At 39.7% G+C, this 19,168-nt stretch overlaps 1 protein-coding gene across 2 annotated transcripts in view; it reads right to left on the bottom strand.

Moving 5' to 3' along the window:
- Nucleotides 1–11,461: 11,461 nt before the first annotated feature.
- The window catches only part of LOC117435566 (nuclear receptor subfamily 4 group A member 3), a 29,851-nt gene continuing 22,144 nt past the window's right edge, over nt 11,462–19,168 (bottom strand). The window contains exons 8-9 of one of the 2 annotated variants that reach the window (XM_034058859.3): nt 16,490–16,668; nt 11,462–11,992 (exon numbers count right to left, since the gene is read on the bottom strand). In XM_034058859.3, the coding sequence (XP_033914750.3) occupies nt 11,718–11,992; nt 16,490–16,668 (454 nt within the window). In that variant the 3' untranslated portion in view covers nt 11,462–11,717. The remainder of the gene's footprint in view (nt 11,993–16,489; nt 16,669–19,168) is intronic. The other variant, XM_059012949.1, reaches the window with a different exon arrangement.

Raw genomic sequence — 19,168 nt, 5'->3', positions numbered from 1 at the left:
TACTACTGCTCCCGGCCTTCCTAGAGAAGGTTTGGTCAGAGAAAGGACATTTCTCCTAGTGGCGCCCCAATGGCCCAGGAGAATTTGTTTTTCGACCCTGTGCCAGCTGTTGCACAGCCAGCCCAGGGAGATCCCGCTTTGCCTGGATCTCCTCAGTCAGATGAAAGGCACTCTCTGGCACCCGGAACCGGGCAGGTTTCAATTATGGGTTTGGCCCCTGAACGGGACCACTGGTCAGCCTTAGGGTTATCTGACGCGGTCATGGGCACGTTGTAGAATGCTAGGGCAGGTCGTTATACGCCTACAAATAGAGATATTTTCAGAACTGGTGTCTGACTAAGGATCATGACCCAGTCTCCTGCCCTATGCCAGTTATCTTACGGTTTCTGAAAGAACTACTCGATGCTGGTAGGTCACCTTCTACCGCGAAGGTGTATTTAGCAGCCATTTCTGCATGCAATGCCTCCATAGACTCTGTACCTCCGGATGCATATTTCTTGGCAACCCGTTTTCTTAAGGGTGCTCGCCGATTACGCCCTCCAAGGAGGGTCGTTCTCCCTGGATGGAGCCTTAATATTGTACTGGAGGCTCACGAAGGCTCGTTTGAGCGCGTACCCTCCATAGAGTTGAAGTATCTGTCTTTGAAGACAGCCTTCCTCTTGGCTATCACTTCCGCAAAGCGGGTCAGTGAGCTACAGGCACTGTCTGTATGCGGATTTGGGATGATGGCAGCAGGGTGTCACTGCGTACAAACCCTGTTTTCCTCCCTAAGGTGATCACAGCCTTCCACATGAACCAGTCTGTGGAGCTGGAGTCTTTCCATACACCTCAGTTTCTTCGGAGACGGATAAGAGATTGAACTTTCTCTGCCCGGTGCCCGCATTGAGGTGTTACGCAGCTAGGACAAGAGCTCTGAGCAATTCTGACCAACTCTTTGTCTGTCATGGGATATGGACCCTAGGACAGCCCCTCTCGAAGCAATGACTGTCGCACTGGATTGTGGACACAGTCTCCACTGCATATGATAATGTCGGCTTGCCTCCACCTGGGAGGGTAGCCATGCATTCTACCAGAAGGCTGGCTACATCTTGGGCCCTCTTCAGAGGGGCCTTGCTGTCCAATATCTGTACGGCGGTTATGTGGTTCTGATGCGTCCCTCATATGCTGCCGTTCCTTCTCCTTCGTGACTGCTTTGGTATACTTTGCTATATGTAATGTTTTGGTAGTCGTCTTCGAATTGAAAGGGAACGTTAGGTTACTTACCATAACCCTGGTTAACAATTTATTGCAAGTTTTCTATGTTGTGTATTGATAATTTATTCATTGAACTGTGCTTCAGCAAAAATGAATTCTGCCGTGCATTGTACTATTTTGCACTGTAAAAATCCTCAACAGCCAATCAGCATACAGCATCCAAACATTCCGTTTTATAAATAAAGATTATAGCTGGAGATTCGTAGCTCCGACTGTGCTTGTACCTCATGTGTGTATTGTATGTTCACAGATTATTAATTCACATAAATCAATTCCTGCTGTAATTATCAATTTAAAAATAAAACAGTCAGTGAATTGGTGTTAATGAAAAGTAAACTAGAACCATTCTTTAAAACTCCAATTTTAAAATAACTTTGCTCATAGAAACAGCCCACCCATTGCATTGAAACAAAGAAAGGTAAGTCTACGGTTATTCTTAGTATTATAGTGATCTGTTTATGGGCTTATTTTTCAGTCACCTATACTGTTATGTGTGGTCCGCCAAGATTAAAAAAAAAAATTCAGATGGTCTGCAAACAAAAAAGTTTGAGAACCACTGCTCTAAATGATTTAGAGATACAGTACTCTCCGGCTAAGAGAACACCTCTCGGGAAGAAAGTGAAGTGTTCTTATAGCCGAAGTGTTCTCTAAGACAGAGTTAGCCACCAGACACAATATCAATACCAGACATACTTCCCCACAGCCTTCTTTGCAACTGTACTTCTGGGGGTCGGTGGTCCTCCATCACCCAGCCTTGATGACCTTTGACCAACAGCGCTGCAGCCCTCCTTATAGGCTTAGCCCGCCCCCTTGTGCAAAACAGAATCAGGCTCTGGACACGTCCCATTGGCCCAGCTGCACACCAGGTCCAATGGGCAAGAACAGACAAACAACAACCAATGAGGACGCACAGATAACAACCAATGGGAACAGACCAGGGCAGACAAACAAACAGTGGGTTACTAGGTACGAGAATACACACACAAAAGGTAAACAAGCAATGGCGGAATACAGTGGGGAGGCAATAACACACACAGTACAGACAGCAGGGACGATGGTACATAAACACACGTGCACGGATCGCTACAGTACTATGAAATTAACTGCTATCACAATGGCAGAGGCAAAAATAATGGTCGTTACTTTGGGTTAACGCAACGTTAATAAACTTAGTGTCTGTAACAGAGAGCAAATGAATCCAAATCAACAATCTCCCTCCCGGTCTTTGAGGGCGATGTATAAAAGGAACGCCCCATACTGGTTGGTCTGCCGGTTCATTCCAGGGTCAGTCGGAAGCCAGCCATCCAGGAAGGGGGCGGAGTCACAATGCCCAAAGTCATTGCCGTAAAGCAGTACGCGATGTGTGATTGGAGGAGACATGACTGAACTAGCTATCGCAGGAGGCGTGACTAAGGGTATAATTGGGGATGTAACAATGTAATCTGTTTCTTTTGATGTTGTTATCAGAATGACCGAGAAAGGAAACAGACTGTGATAAGTGAATCGTGAGTGCTACGTGTTTTGTTTGTTTCTAACTGTCTGTGCTTGTCACTATAGAAGGCTAACCACTGGGAGCTGTAGCTAAACCGCCAGCACTTAAACCTGGACTCCACTTCACCATTGTACACGAATAAACCTGTAAATCACCACTTTCACTAAGAGCACTCACTCTGGACTTGTGACCGTGTTGTGTTTGTGTGTGTCTTGTTTAGTGTATTATAATTTAGGGACTGAAGCCTGTGGTTTACCTGAGCGATACACCTTGTTGTGTAGAGCCAGGTATTATTATTTGTCAGCAAATAAAGAGCTGCTTTTTCACCGTAAACTGTCTTGTGTCTATCATTCCTGAGCACTGCATCACCACTGCACCTGTGCATGACAAACCACTTTGCCACATTGTCTAACTAAATTAACATAGCACCCCTACACACATTACAAAATGCTGCAGCAATATACAAGACATGCACATTATTTAACAGAATGGTGAAGCAACTCACCAGAACAGGAAACACCAAATTGTTCCGCGACTTCAGGTTGTTTTCAAGAGCTTGAACAATTTCCAACTTTGTGTAGCAAGAGAAACAGCGGGTCATTTTGCGGTTTGTCTGCATGCCATTTTGTAGCAATGAGGTGCACTCATGGAAATCAGAATACCAAACAATTCAATGATATGACGGCGGTTCTGGAAAGATTGAATAAACCAATCAGTGTGCCTCAAGACACGCTCGCGACGAGAAGTCGCTTTTTTTTACAAAACTACTGTATCCGTGTGGCAAAGTGGTTGATAGCTCTGTGTAACAATTTTTTTTTTTTTTTGTTCCTGGGTAGTAAGTGTTATTTCCTAATTGCTTATGCCTCAAAAGTATAGAAAATGGCTATTATTCCCCACAAACTTTGCTTTTGTGACCAGGACAGTGATATTTTGAAATTTACCTATTTCCAATGAGAAAACGGGCGAATTTGTGTCTTTTCGTTCACATAAAGTCAGAAAAAAACAACATATGAATCCAAATTAACATGTATTTATACTAAAGTAATACAAAAATGACTACAAAAGATTTAGAAGTGAGTAGTTTTTCGAGATTTATGATTATACTGTAAATCACTTTCACGAATCAGCCCCCAAATGTAGTCTCCCATCATGTTCTCGTTATACTGTCCTTGGTAGCGGCGTTCAAAGTCCAGTATATCCTGGTGGAAGCGCTCGCCTTGCTCCTCCGAGTACGCTGAAGGGGGTACTTCAGCTGAAACCTCCAGACAGAAGGGGTACAGTTGTAAAAAAAAAAAAAAAAAAGGATGAAAACCCTTGGCCTAATAATTTCTTATTTGCTGTAATTGTTTTCTTGTTGTTGCGGGGGAGGTTCAGCACTGTGTCTGCGGTGGGGAATTGTTCTCCAGCGGGGTGTTGTTGTAGCCCTGTGGGGCGACCTGCCACCTGCGACTGTCAGTGTTGGCAAGTCTCTGCTGCTCTAGTCATGGCGATAGAGCATTGCAGCAGTGGAAGACAAGATCAAAAATAAAAAGGACTACTGTTTTTTTTTTTTTTTTTTTTTTTACAAAAACCGTTCTGGACAATCAATTATTTTTTGGAACTATCTATCAGATAGGCGGTACAGATCATTACCCATGCAGAGACGGAAGCAACGGAAGCAACTTTTTTTTAATACATGCTAAAGGTTTGTTGTATGGTAAAATACATTATTTTATATGCAGACAGTCCCTGTCTATAAAATGTGAAAATCAAATCAATTTTAGTGTTATTGATCACCTGTGTATCCTGGGCCTCCGCGTACTGCATCACCTCCTTGACCGACCCTTAGTTTTGCCCCTGTCTTTCCCATAGCCCGAAACACACCCACCAGCTAATCGACATATTGATTTAAGCTTTTTGATCTTGTTGTTTTGCTTTACTTTTTAAAATTGAATTTATGTATCAAATTCTGATTAAAATCAGACATTGATAAATAAATAATATGAAAAAAATATTAGTCATGTCCATACATATGAACGTAACTAATATCAGGATTTCTTTTTATTAGGGGTCTGTTGCCAGGTTACATAGAATGTATTGTTTTTATTAACGATTGCTGGTTTTAGTATTTATATTTCTTGTATTTGTAAATATTTATTTTTATACTCTTATTTAACTATTGTTGATTTTTTTGTATCTCTAATAGCTCTGTAGGGTTGTGATTTATGTTATGTCTCTATCATGATAATCCAATCACCTAGTCAGGTCTACTGTATATGGACATATCTATCCAGTTTAAATTTCAGTGATAATACAACTGTTTCACTTTCATTTTGATTATCCCCAATATGATGACCTTGTCGTTTAGTTAGCTCCTGCAGTAAGGTTTGCAAACATAGTGGAAACTGTGAAGGAACATGATAGTATAATAAATCATAAACAAAAAATCAATAATTAATTTTGTCATGTGTTTAGCACCTCTTTTAATACAGGTTCAATATGCAGGTATATCTTTTTTTCTGAAGAAATGGATCTTCATTCTAAACTGAATTGCAGTCATGTTGTTAATGCCACTCTGGGGCCCTGGCCCTGCTTTCTCTGGGTTCAGTAAATGGAGTACACAGAGAACACCAGAGGAGCATGTCCTGTTTCAGTTGGGAAGGGCTGAGGTGTGGAATCAATGAACAGAACGTCTTGTTGTTTCAGCTGTAACAGGCTCTTGTCAAGTGGCAGCACCAGCCTACCTGCCTGAATAGGGGCTCAGAGTGAGGGATTAGGATATAATGAGGGGCACAAAGGAAGATGCTGAAGAAAACCGAGGCATGAAAATGCTATGACGATTTCTGCTAATTGGAAAATTCAAGCGGCAGGTGCATGATATAGGCGCGATAAACAACTCTGTGTTAACCATCTGGATGACAGGACCCTGCAGCCTCATTGAATGGGCATCCCTATACGCCTTTTTAACACTGCACACAGACCACGGAGAGCCGGACGAATTAAATCCACACGTGATGTTATTCACAGGTGTGTGCCAGACTCAGGTGCTATTGGTAACCTTTTTTAAAATGAAGGAGCGAGGATTTCTGTTGCCTCTATAGCATGACCAATTAGCACAACTAATGACAGGGCAAAACTTGTGCCAGATACTTTGTTGACGCTATTTCAGGGGCGTCACTAGAATGTTTGTTTGTGGGGTCCATTGGAGGCGTGAGGGACCCCACTGATATCTGACATCTGACGTGTTTCTTATGTATCATGATCAGAACAGGAAGGAGAAACTCAGCATTGAAGTCACTTTATGAGGAGCAACCCACGAAAACCAGGGGATGATTTGTTTAAGTAACCCCAGAAAGTAGTATCATAGACCCGCCACTTGAATATGTCCTACCTGAACGTAGAGTTTCATGATAAAATGTGGTTTAGTCCTGGTTCAGAGGGTATTTTGTCTGTCAGTGTTTTGGACATGTCGTGTTTTGACTATCGATGCAGCTCGATTCCCTTTGTGTATAAAGGATCTGACAGCACTTTGATATTCTCAATGGACCTGTCTGTATTGGTACACAGCCAACACCCCCCCACCCCTCCCCCCACGGTGCTGATCTCACCTTTAATTCGGTGAGATCTTGTGGTCTCACAAAACTAATCACCGCTCGCTTGAGCAGCAACACAGGAAGTGCAAGCTACTGCTTTTAGATAATGCACTCAAAGTTTCCAGGCCATTGGGCTTGTCTGGAAGCATGTAGAGTGTCAGGGATAAATTGTGTGTCAGGGATACTAAATTGAAGTATAATTATTATATGATTATAGAAGTTTCTCAAAACTAAATTAACTTTGTTTTGATTGTTTTTGGTTAGTGTTTTAGAGTGCACTTTTATCTAAGTGTTACATATTTCCCCAGAAAAACTCAATGAGTCACATGCATTGCATACAAACAATTAGGGTCGCCAATGGCAAACACCCTTTCCACATAACGAATCTACAATGAGAGCCTTCTGTCATTTTGTTAGGGAGGTTGTGGGCAGAAATCTTTGTGAGGGGGTTGGATACTGGGTTAGACGTTGTCTGTTCATCCATCTACTCATCTATATATATATATAATCATACGTAGGTTATTTAATTAATATACAGTAGTATGCCTTACTGCAGAGGAGTTCTCATAGCCAACTGTCAGTAATGATGCAATGTCCACAAACAACATGTATTTACAAATAACAGTCCCGTTTTTATTTAACAAAATAATCCCCTCTACCAGCAATGGTATTGGGGATTAATAGTGAGCTTGCAGTCCCAAACAAAAAAGGGTCCCAAAATAAAACAACAATTATCACAGTCCAATGGTGCACGCCTCGGTTGAAGGGTTGTGCCAGTGTAAGTGCTCCAAGTGCTGTGACAGGTTTGTGATGGGGTGGCAGGGTAGGTGCTGTGACAGGTTTGTGATGAGGTGGCAGGGTAGGTGCTGTGACAGGTTTGTGAAGGTGTGGCAGGGTAGGTGCTCCAGGTGCTGTGACAGGTTTGTGATGAGGTGGCAGCATAGGTGCTCCAGGTGCTGTGACAGGTTTGTGATGGGGTGACAGGGTACGTGCTGTGACAGGTTTGTGATGGGGTGACAGGGTAGGTGCTGTGACAGGTTTGTGATGGCGTGCCAGTGCACATGCTCTTGGTGATTGTGCTGGCTCCGTGGCTTAAGCTCCCTTTCAGTACTTGCCTACAAAACAAAACAACAACGCTCTGGCGTCTTCCTGTAACAGTGTAAGGGGCTGTACTCATGGAGCTGCAACCCTTTGTACTGCTAAACTCCTCCCTGTGATCAGCATGGCGCCACGCTCTATCCAATCGCTACAGTTGATCACAATAGAGATGTTCAGCAGTCTTACAGATACGTCCTTTCACCAAGATGGCCGACTTCTGGTTCCGTCATACCATCGAGTCAGCCAATCCCTGTGAAGGAGTACCACCAACCTTACTCAACGCCCTTCCTGGTCATGAGGTAGATTTACAGTTCAGATTCATTCTCTCACGTTCACACCAACTCAAGCACACTACATCATTTTTCCAATCAACATCAGAGAAATCCTAAACTGCCATAAATACACGTGCAGGGTAATATTTTCCTCTATTTGCTGTGTGTAGAGGTTCTGGGGTTGCAGTTAATGCAGAACCTCCCACGAACGACATACAGCACTTTTGAGAATGTTGTGGAAACAGAGTTAAATTGGTCTTTACACCAAAATGCACTAATTAACAAACAAGTAACAAGTAACAAACAATGTAGGCACACCTTTGAGTACTTAGAAGTAGTTTGGTACTTGTTTTGTGTCTTGTAACATTAAAGAGCTTGATAATTCCAACTCCTACTGAATATGTTTTGAGTGAAGACAATAAATACAATGATACAAAAGAATTGAAGCCAAACTCGAATCAAAGTCTGATAAAAGTTTAATCAGTGTAATCTTTTTTTTAATTTACACAATCTTTTTATTTACAAGAACAACTTGAGAAATGAGAAATACACGACACACTGTCTTGATGCTAAAGGAGCTCAATGGCTCTGAGATACACTGCCAAGAAATGCAAGGCACTGTCCTTTAACCGCTGGGACATTCCTGAATTCAGCCTGTAAACAAGGGAGAGTTCACACTGACACCAAAAACAAAACACTCTGCATTAGAACAAAATAGTCTAGGCTATTTATGCTGAAACTGTGGTTTTAACAGTGGGATGGCCTTAATATTGAGGATCTATTAACATTTGAAAAAGTCTAAAATAAATATTAAATAAATATGAGACTCTTTTCAGGCCCCGAAATTAAATGCTGGATTTATTATTATTGGTTTGGAAACAACATTATTGAATGCTATGATAACGATTGGGAATGAAGAGCTTTGAGAATCTAGCAGAAGGGCATTTGATTAATCCTTTACCCCATACCCACTCGCCCCCATTATACCATTCTGACTATTGCTGGATTGTCCATACAGATTGCTGTGTGCAGTCTTGCAGAAAGTCTGTTTTTGGTGCTTCTTTGCCTTGTCAACCTTTTAATATGTAAGATATGACTTTGCCTGTATAAATCACTTAGGGATAAATTCTCAAAGCTATTTACTCCAAATCATCATTAGCACTTTTTTTCAGAAAGGAGACACACCAAACAACTAAAACTTTTATTTGAGATCCTTGAATGACATATTAAGTTGTTTGTTGCTTTTAGATGTTTCAGAATAAATTGGCCTTAATGACAATTTGGAGTAAATAGCTTTGAGAATCTAGCCCAGTGTTCTAGTATTGATGGAATGTATGTTGGTACTGTGGGATTTGTGGCAGCAGTGTAGAGCACATAAGGGTTATTTCATTTTTTATTTAATGGATAAGGGTTGTCAGTTATTTTGGGTGTACCAACACTGCCATCCTGTCCGTCAGGGTGCTATATTATTATTATTATTATTATTATATTATCATCTTTTGAAATCATATAAACATAAAAGGATTCTGAGGGAAAAGCGGAAGTATATATTTGCTTGTTGGAGGGCAATGCATTTGTGTGTGGAGGCTAAGCTATACATACACAGACACACACACACACACACACACACACACACACACACACACACACATATATATATATGGCTCACTAAATGGAAGTTATGAATCATCATGCTTGCATGAGTGCCTTTATTTATATTATATCTGGGTAATGGGGCATTTGGGTGAGCCCTGGCTATGAACTGTTCCTGGTTGCTAAGACGTGGTGCTTGAAAACCGTGAGCAATTTCCCTTATAGATATGCTGAATGTGCTTGTGTGCATGGCTCAAATGTCAACTTTACAATCAATGATGTTCCGATGATGCTATGAGAACCCCTTGATGGCTAACAGGTAGCAGCCAACGATCACACCCACGACCACATGCTCTGTAATCCCTGGTAACCTGTCTATGAACTCATAACCAGGAACTGGGAGCAATGTCCCTCTGAACCACTTTGGCTGTACTCCCAAAAACTGCCCCTTGGTATTTGGAGTTGCTTGATATTTTGCATTTATGGTAGGGAATGATAAATATACCTCCTCTCTGTAAGAACTATATATTACTATTACACTGCATTTTAGTGTATTTAATCTGATTTAACAACTACTAAACAATGAGATAAACAATGAGAAATGCCAAACCTGTTAAGTGTTGTTAGGCTGCTTTTACTGCTAAAATATTTCTAATTTAACTGAACAATTACACCTACCCACAATTTCACTGAATAATCCACTCTAGAGGGTGCAATAGAAATGCTTTAATGAACAATTGACTATAAAATATCCTGGTTGTGAAACAGGTTTCTGATTTTCTGTTTCTTTGAAGACACATTGAAATTCTAGTGTGCAGTGATGTGCTATAAATCTTATTTGACATTGTTTTGTTTTTCTTAAAACTTTTACATTGTGTATTTCTTTGAATTCTGAAAAAACATTAATTGCTATAGCCAGTGAAAAAACAAAACAAAACAAAACATTAGTTTGATAGCTAACAATAAAAGCTGGATCTTTCAGGGCATCTCGTCTCAATGCAATTTGACTGGGCTTCATGCTATTTGATTTTGTGATATAAAGATGAAGCTCACATGTAACACATGATAAAGACTTCTACATATTACTAAGGTTCTTTTTGGTGGTTCGCTGTGGAATAGAGGATGGCAGCAGTTTCTTTCAGTCAATGTGAACAAGCCCTGGAGTAACTCTGAGAAGATAGGCTGGCAGTCTTTGCAATAAATACAGCAAAGTAGTTACAATATACCATGCATATAATCTTTTTTTTACAAATAAAGACATTTTGCAGCAAATTATCTCATATTAATAAATGGCATCAACAGTAGAAACATACAAAAAAAAGAGTACGAACTGGGAATGTATAATCTCGGCCCTCTGAACCCTGTCTAGCACACATTCTCCTGCACTGCTGGTTTCTCTAAGAGAGAGCTGTGTGCCAACCTTATTTAGAAAAAGAAAAAAATCAAAACAATGCAAAACTACTTCCCTCCTTCCTCTTGATAAAGGAAACAGTGCTCATCCTAATTCTCAGTGTCCAGGTTTCATGCTCTCTTTCTTTGACCTAACTCTAAATCAGTAAAATCTCCACTACAGTAATTCAAGTTCATGTAACTTTGTCGATAAAAGTTAGTGTGAACATTTCCTATTTTTTTCTTTTTGTTTCTTTATGCTTTAACATTAAAATAAATTAGAGAGTTAAAATAAACAAATGAGGCTGTTTTTGTGATAGCCCTTCATAAAATGCACTTGAGTATGAGAGCTAGGAGCCTTCGTCATGTTTCTTTTAATGTATTGTATTTAATGTGTTTGAAGAGTACAATTCAAAACTTACTTTCAACCATATGCACCCTCGGACACAAGCAAGACACCATAGGCATCCGTCACAACAACTGTTAACATCTGATAACATTTTAAGTCAAACTCAAAAATAATGAAATGTCTATCAATTTTACCCAAAATAAAAAGTAATATTCTGGGACGTTATATTACATACAACTGTAACAGTGCTTTCCCTCTAAGCCAGCGATGGCTTGGTTAGGAGACTCCAGACATTTCTTAAGGATCTTACAGACTAACCACAGTCAAAGAGTTATGCTGTTTTCTCGGCCAGGACAGCATCGTACAAGAAAGTGCCATTGTTAGCGATTTCCCCATAAAAGGATATATATATATATATATATATATATATATATATATATATATATATATATATATATAAAGCAGCAAAGCAGTTTTTTTGTGTTAAGAGTTCTGCAAGAAAAAACAGTCAGGGAGTAGTAGGCAGTCCACAAACATGAAGTGTCTGGGCTGTTTTCTTTTTTTTCTCTTCTTCTCTTATTTCTACTCATTTATTGTGTTACACCAGACAGGGCTGCTGAAGTGCGTGGCTCTACCTCCATGGGGAGTTTACTGCCGGGGGAGAGAGAGACAGAGGGTTGCCTCGCTGGCTAGCTGACTCAGTAGGGGAGAGTGTCCAGGAATTTGTCGATGATGGGCGGTGGAGGGACCAGGTCCTCTAGTTTCAGGTAGAAGATGCGCTGAAGCCCTTGTCTGCGGTGGGACCTCAGCTCGCTCCGCATGTTCAGCACCCTGGACAGCGATGCCGACCCCTTCCCTGCACCGGGCCCACTACCTCCACTGCTGCTGAAGCTCAAGCGGTCCCTTAGGCAGCAGATGACCTTGTTCTGCATCTCCTCCACTTTTTTTGGTTCTTTTAACCCATGCCGCTGCTCTGTAGGGGCACAAACATAAAAAAGTGTGTTGATATATTTAACACTAATCTTAAAGGAGAATCTTTTCAGCTAAAAAAAAAAATAAAGAACTGTACAGCTCAATTGATAAGCAGTTGAAATGGCAAAACCGTGCCTTATTCGTGTGGCCCTTGTTGCTTATTTTTGGTTTCAATTCACTGTCTCCTTTTTATATTTATTTCAATGCAATTTCTAAGACCTTTTAAGATTTACATTTTTTATTTTCTTGCCAAGCGAATAAGGAAGTCTTTAGCCATGAAAGGTGCAATATAATTGCAAGTCCGTTAGCTTTTGCAGTAGAGCTGCTCTGGGCTGGGCAGACATGGCATTGACTCAAGGACTCAGAGAGAATGAGTGCCCTAGGAAAGCTGCTGCTTCACACCAGACAAATCCTGCAGTATGTCCCTTGTTGACCTGGAAACCTGCTACTTGTCATGGGGACCACAGTGCCACTCACACCACAGATCAGATCCCCCTCACCCACACTGACACCCAGAAATCAAGACTGCTGTTGGTATTGCAACCTTTTCAAAACTAAGGCTGTACTGCAGTGAAAGGCCTGTCTTTTACCGCAACAATGAAAGAACATTTTTCTGTACATTAAACACATATGTTGTTTTACAAAACAGATGATCCAATATTTTCTGGGGACCTCCTGAGAATCCTTTGCAGACCCCAGTTTGAGGACCAGGATTGCATTGAGGCTACCACAGTGCAAGATGACACTGTTTAAAAAGGAACTGTCCACTGAATTTGGGCTTTCAACTTCTAAGGAATAAGCTTTGACCATGAAACTCTTTTAACCATTGGTCTGCCTGAATCAAACCCAGGACTACTGCGCCACTGTGCCTCCCATCGACTGCCATGAGTCTGAAATCTATTTGAGTGTGTTCTGTATTAAGAACTGAAGCCATGACACCTGGAGCCTGCAGGGGTCTGGAGTGAGGGAGAGAGCGCTGTAGAGAAGCGGTTTTGGAATTCACTCAATTTCCTCCAGCAGCTGTCAGTGCTCAATAACTATGGTAACCATTATTAATTCAGCAAACTCAAGAGCTGATCAATATCCTTCATCATGCAGTGCAACTGTCAGCTCCATCTTGGCCAGGTTGCTGACTCCGCTGGTACTCTCTCCACGCAGCCACACTGCAGCAGCCAGCGCGCTCAGTCTTTGTGTCCCCGCTGCTGTTTAAAGGCTTGCAGGGGGAATCCTAATAGAACTCCAAATTGGCTATCACCTCCAAACACACACACAGCTCCCCTTCCACATGTCTGTTTTTGTTTGTGTGAAGGAATGAGGCGATATCGGGTGCAGAACTGCAGTGTAAACACGGATGTTACAGAAAGCCCTTTTTGTCCCTCCAGTATCCGATCCATTTATTGTCTCCCTTTATATGCTCTTAATCCTGTAAGGGGCTCCGGTAAATTGGGTAACCCAGCTGAGAGGTACTACTATAATCTAGGTCTTTGAAACTAGACTGTCAGTTATGTGAGCAGGTATAAAGCAATCTTTTAAAGTCAGCAAGTTCTGTAACCCATTCATTTGGCTGCTTATTAGAATAATGTTCTGTCACAGGAACCTTGTGTTAAAACGTTTCAGAGCCTTCAGTTCATAAAAATGCTTTCTTCTCCTTCTTCTTCTTCTTCTTCTTCTTCTCCTTCTTCTTCTTCTTCTTCTTCTTCTTCATAGTTGTAGTAATAATAGTAGTTGTGTTATAGTAGTTGGAGTAGTAGTAAATATAATAAACTAATTTAGGTAAACAAACATTTTGGCTAATTGTTGTTATTTGTCCCAGCTTCGGCAGCCTAATACAACTCACAGCAGGCACAGGGCTCCCATTAATTGTAAAGTACATTAACAAGTAATCAATAAGAACTGTGTGACTACCTATGCAATACAATTGTTTGTCATATGATGAGCTTTATCAGTTACGTGGTGCACTGATGCAGTAATAAAAAGCTGTGTGCACAAGTATCATGGCTCAACGGGGCTGACGTTAGTAACCCTAAGTGGCTGCTTGATCATTTGGTTAGTGTAAATATTGTCAGGAATGCAATTTTGTAAAATAAATAAATGAATAAATATAAAAATATAAATCTTTCATCCATTTTTTTTTCTTTTTTATAAAAGCACTGTCAATACAGGGATGACACAAATATTTACTAGATATAATGGATTATTTGTATATACATATATAATATATGGTAGACTGTGATACAGCTATCTGAAATGTCTTTGTAGCAGAAAGTTTGGGCAAGGTGGCTTATTTCAGATTGTATCAGATGGAAATTACATTAAAATGTGCTATACTGTTGAATTATTCTTATTTAATTATATATTATAAAAAATATAGTAGGGTGCTGTGTAAAATAGTGGAAATCAGCTTGTATCGTACAGCCACCTATACAATATTCTATCTATAAATATGTAAAATCATACTGATACAGCCTAATGCAGTCCCAGTACAAACAAACCCTGCCAGTCAGTGGAGGATCAAAGGCCAGTGTTTAAATGAAGGGAGCAGCAGGACTTAGTCATGTTCTCGCTAGCTACATATTGCATTGGGGTTAAAGAGAGGTAAATCTGTTAATATCTCCCAGGTGTTTCCATAGGGCAATGTGCTTGAAATGCAATTCATATTATACTGTGAGTATTTTACATTTCATGTTTGCAGCAACTGTCCAGAAACCACCTTTTATAGAGCTTGCAAAAGTATATGCCTGTCTTCATTACTTGTGGATTCTGATCATTTATTTTTTTAAACGTCAAAACAATCTACTACAGTATAGAGATACAGAGCTTTCAAAGGTGGTAGATTTATTGATCTGTGAAGAGGTGTTTGACAGATTTATGCAAATGTAGTTCTTATCTGAGCAAGATGGGAAATACAAACCTCAAATAATAACACTTTGAAGTAGGCATGTGAAAAACACAGCAGCAAAACAGCTGCTACTGTAGAACTGTAGCGCCGCGCCAACCAACTGCAGCAATGAGATAGGAATCACAATGCTTCAGCAGCAAACAAGAAATACGGTATGGGCTGCCTATATTATACATGCTGTTGTCACTTTATTTATATATGTGTTTTCAATAAGTTTTAGTATGCATTAGATGTGATTTAAATAAACGTACATGAAATTTGCAATGTCCAAAATGCCCGGGACAAACAAGATCACGCAACGGCATAAAAATCTTTTTTTTGCCAATATTTTTCTTCTTTCAAAATCAAAGCACATAGTCGATTGCATTAATCTATCTGGAATTGGGTTTTTATCTCCCTTCAGATTTCGTGTTTCAATAATTAATAAGGGTGGCACCCAGTGGGAGACGGAGTGTGATTTGCACAAAGCCCCAGTGTGGAGGCAGCTGACAAGTCATTATCACCTGCTGCTGCTGCTGCTGCCAGCACCGCTGCACGGCTTTCTTGCACCGTTCAGAGCAGAGCAACAGATGGACCTTTCCATTGCCTGCCTCGAACTGAAGCAGAGAGGCCAGCAATCTGCACATGAATATTCAATAACCTTCCCAGCAAAATCCCTGGAAGATGTAATTATCCAAACATAACAAGACAGGGAGAACTGTAACAGACACTCTAGATGATGCTTTAAACCCCCTCCAAGGATAAAGAGGCTTATTTACAGCATGTCTGCCATCGCAATGGCCTAAAATATAGAACTCTGTTTATGTCAGTCTTTAAAATAATTATAAAAAAAGACTCTTAAACTGAAGGAATTGCCTTCTAAAAGTTTTCCACAGTAGATCTGCACAGTAATTTTGCAGTTTCCTCATTTACCATTCCGCAGTGGTGGAATGACCTTCCTACAGATGTCAGGACTGCCCAATCCCTGACCATATTCTGACAGCACCTGTGGAACTCTTTTTTCCCCTCTGGACACTTATCATTCTTCCTTAAATGCGCTTTACTTGCTCTTATCTGCTCCCTATTTTACTGCATTTAATCCTGTACTTTAGAGTACCGTTATCTGTCAAGTGTCATTTAATCTGTAGTATTTTGTATTTAATTATATCCTGATGTAACTATCACTGACACTGTTATCTGCTCCGTTATTGAATCATATTTTGTCATATACTTGTACTTGCTAGAACCAAAGTCATTGTATTTTATCTTGCTCTTAATTGTATTAATACTTGTACTGTGATTCTTGAAATGTATTTTTGTTTACGACTGTAAGTCGCCCTGGATAAGGGCGCCTGCTAAGAAATAAATAATAATAATAATAATAATAATAATAATAATAATAATAATAATAATAATAATAATAATAATCTTTTTTTTAATTTTTAATATGCTTTACTGCTCTTCTTTGTGCTTTACAATGCTTGCCTTTGCTTTACCACCATGCTTTCACTGTGCTTTATTACACTTTACTATGCTTTTACTGTGGGAAACTTTCCTAGGGATATGAAGCTGGAAATGGAAACAGAAAAATGAGGAACTGATTAATACAACTCGACCCACCTGTTAATATGATTAGTGCTGACAGGCAGGCAAAGGTGGCGATGTCCAGGTTAAGGCTTTGAAAGTTTGAAGAAAAGTCTTTGACCGAGTCGAGCCACTCCCCAAACCCACGAAGGCACTGAGATCTGTGCAGCACAAGTCCGTTACAGAACACAAACTTATCCTCGGCAAGAATCGACCTGGCATGGGAAAAGGAAAAAAAAAACAACAAGATGTCAAAATAGGGGACAGGTTACGTCTTCACATTTAAAATCCCGGACACAGTTTGTGTTATAAACCTCAGAATTAGCACCCTACAGTCAGGAAGTTCCCTTTGCTTGATCACTGAAACATTCAGACATTAATCAATTACAGTATAATCATAATTACAGCATTTAGCTACCAATGGAAATGTTTACCATGCAAACACTGAATTTGAAGTAAAACGGATAAAGGGGAAACAAAACATCAGTCATTATTCAGACTTTTTTTTTTGCATAGCTCTAGTATACTCATGGGTATCCAAAAATACCAGTTTTTAACCTCAAGATTCTCACTTACTATCTATTCCATCATTATAATTGGCATACAGTAACTGTCTCCTTAACCCCCCAGACAAACTGATGAGGAGCTACAGGAGATACTTATAGGAGTTTCTTATGTTAATTAAATATGATGCTGTTTATGATGAGTTAATGTAAAGGCTACTGGTTCATATATGGAATGGATTATGAACTGCAGCTTATGTTTGAATACAATATGAACTGGTTATCTATTTTTAAACTATATTAAACTTAACAGTTTTTTATTTACTTTTTTTTATTTAATACTTTTTTTTGTACATTGGCAAGGGTTACTTGAAAGTCTTCATGATTATTCCAGGTATTCATTTCAAGTTAAATCTCTCTTTAGTCTTCCTTTGAAATGGGTGAGAAAAAGACGCTCCCCATGCACACACAATCTGTCTTTAGGTTAATTCCAGTGTATAAGGGGGGAGAGGGCTACAAAGTTAGGAGAGTAGAAATCTCTTTTGCATCCCTTGAAGATCCTAACAATATTCTCTAATAGCCCACCAGGTGGTGCCATGCAAAAGAATGAGAACCCAAAGTTAAAAACACCTTAATAAAGGGTCTGCTGTCGTTCTATAATATGGCAGAGTTTATTTATTTTTTTAATAATCCAATTAAGAACTAAATGTATCAGTAGTCCCGTGGTAGTTGGTTATTACTGGTGCCCAGTGGTATCACTGTAAACCAGTCAATTGCATCTATAATGAAAGCTGTAACAAGTTGCCCAGGCGCCCTGAGCAAGTGGAAGACAAGTCTTGGGTAGAAATATGAAATGCTAATTTCCTGGCTGTGTGGCTGCCCCCTGGGTGCACAGCTAGCATGTGCTTTATTAATGTTGGCTAATGGATTTAGGTTTGTAGTCATCTGCCCGAGAGGCAAGCACGGCACAAGTCACTCAGTATATATTAATGGCTAGGGGTGTGTAGACAGTGTGTTTGAAAAGCTGGTCAGAAATACAGAGTTATTTCACTGAAGCTCCTCAGGATTGACACGTTGATATGGACCAGGGGCTCAATGAACAAGCCTTAAGTTCCACTGTCTAAGAGTCAAATGGAATATTGCTACTTCAGTAGTCCCTAATATTCTGAAATGGAACGTTTAAAAAGCACATTGAGGTGTGACTCATGCCAGAGCAATATTAGGAGTCTTTATTTAATCATGTCTGGAGAATTTTGTAAAAAGGCTTTTGGACTCAGAATTACCCTTTTATACTGGATTGGGGACCTATACAAGAACACAGTGCAGGCACATACTGTATGTGAACTATTATTATTACTATTATTTATTTCTTAGCAGACACCCTTATCCAGGGTGACTTACAGTGGCAAACAAAAAATACATTTCAAGAATCACAGTACAAGTATTAATACAATTAAGAGCAAGATAAAATAATATAATGATGTAGTAATTTATATTGGAAGAGCATTGCAATTACATCTACATTCATTATTGTTTGAAAGGATAAAAACAATTTAAATGACAGTTTACTACTCTTTTTCTGGTTTTGAATACTGGCTGTATAAGTGATAAAGTATAGGCCGCTATAGTTTATAGCAAGATAACAAGACGGTAATGGAATGAGCTACCTTTCCTTTATAATAACAAATGACTGCCAAACAGAATAAAACAGATTAGTTTTGTATATATATATATATATATTTCAATTTATTTAGGGTGCTGTATTTTGGAGATTCTCTAAGAAACCGCTGTACTATTGATCATTCCACCATTTTAAAATGTGTTTCTGATAGGATAAGACACAAACACGTATGATATGGCAACATATTGGGCAAGTATTTAGACTGCTACATAATGCCAATATATTTTTCATCTATGTGGAGAATGCTTTAGAAAAAAGTTTGAAAGACTGGCTTACCCTACAAACAGCTGTCACACAAATGAGCCATTACTAGCTCCAGCCACATAGGAAAACTGCAGCAAATAACTGAAACTCAGCCGACCAGCAAGTAAGACAGAAAAGAAAGACGTACAAGCCAAAGCAATCTTCAAACAGTTTGACATTAAAATAATTAGCTAATGGCAGACAGTGTCGTGCCATTCGAATTTGATGTGGAAAACCTCATGAAGGAATAAAAACAAGAGCAACTGCATTGACAGGAATATGCTACCA

The sequence above is a fragment of the Acipenser ruthenus genome, chromosome 3 (assembly GCF_902713425.1).
Source record: "Acipenser ruthenus chromosome 3, fAciRut3.2 maternal haplotype, whole genome shotgun sequence".
NCBI lineage: Eukaryota > Metazoa > Chordata > Actinopteri > Acipenseriformes > Acipenseridae > Acipenser > Acipenser ruthenus.
The sequence above is the reverse complement of the archived record's forward strand: the minus strand, read 5'-3'. Positions and strand labels throughout refer to the sequence as shown.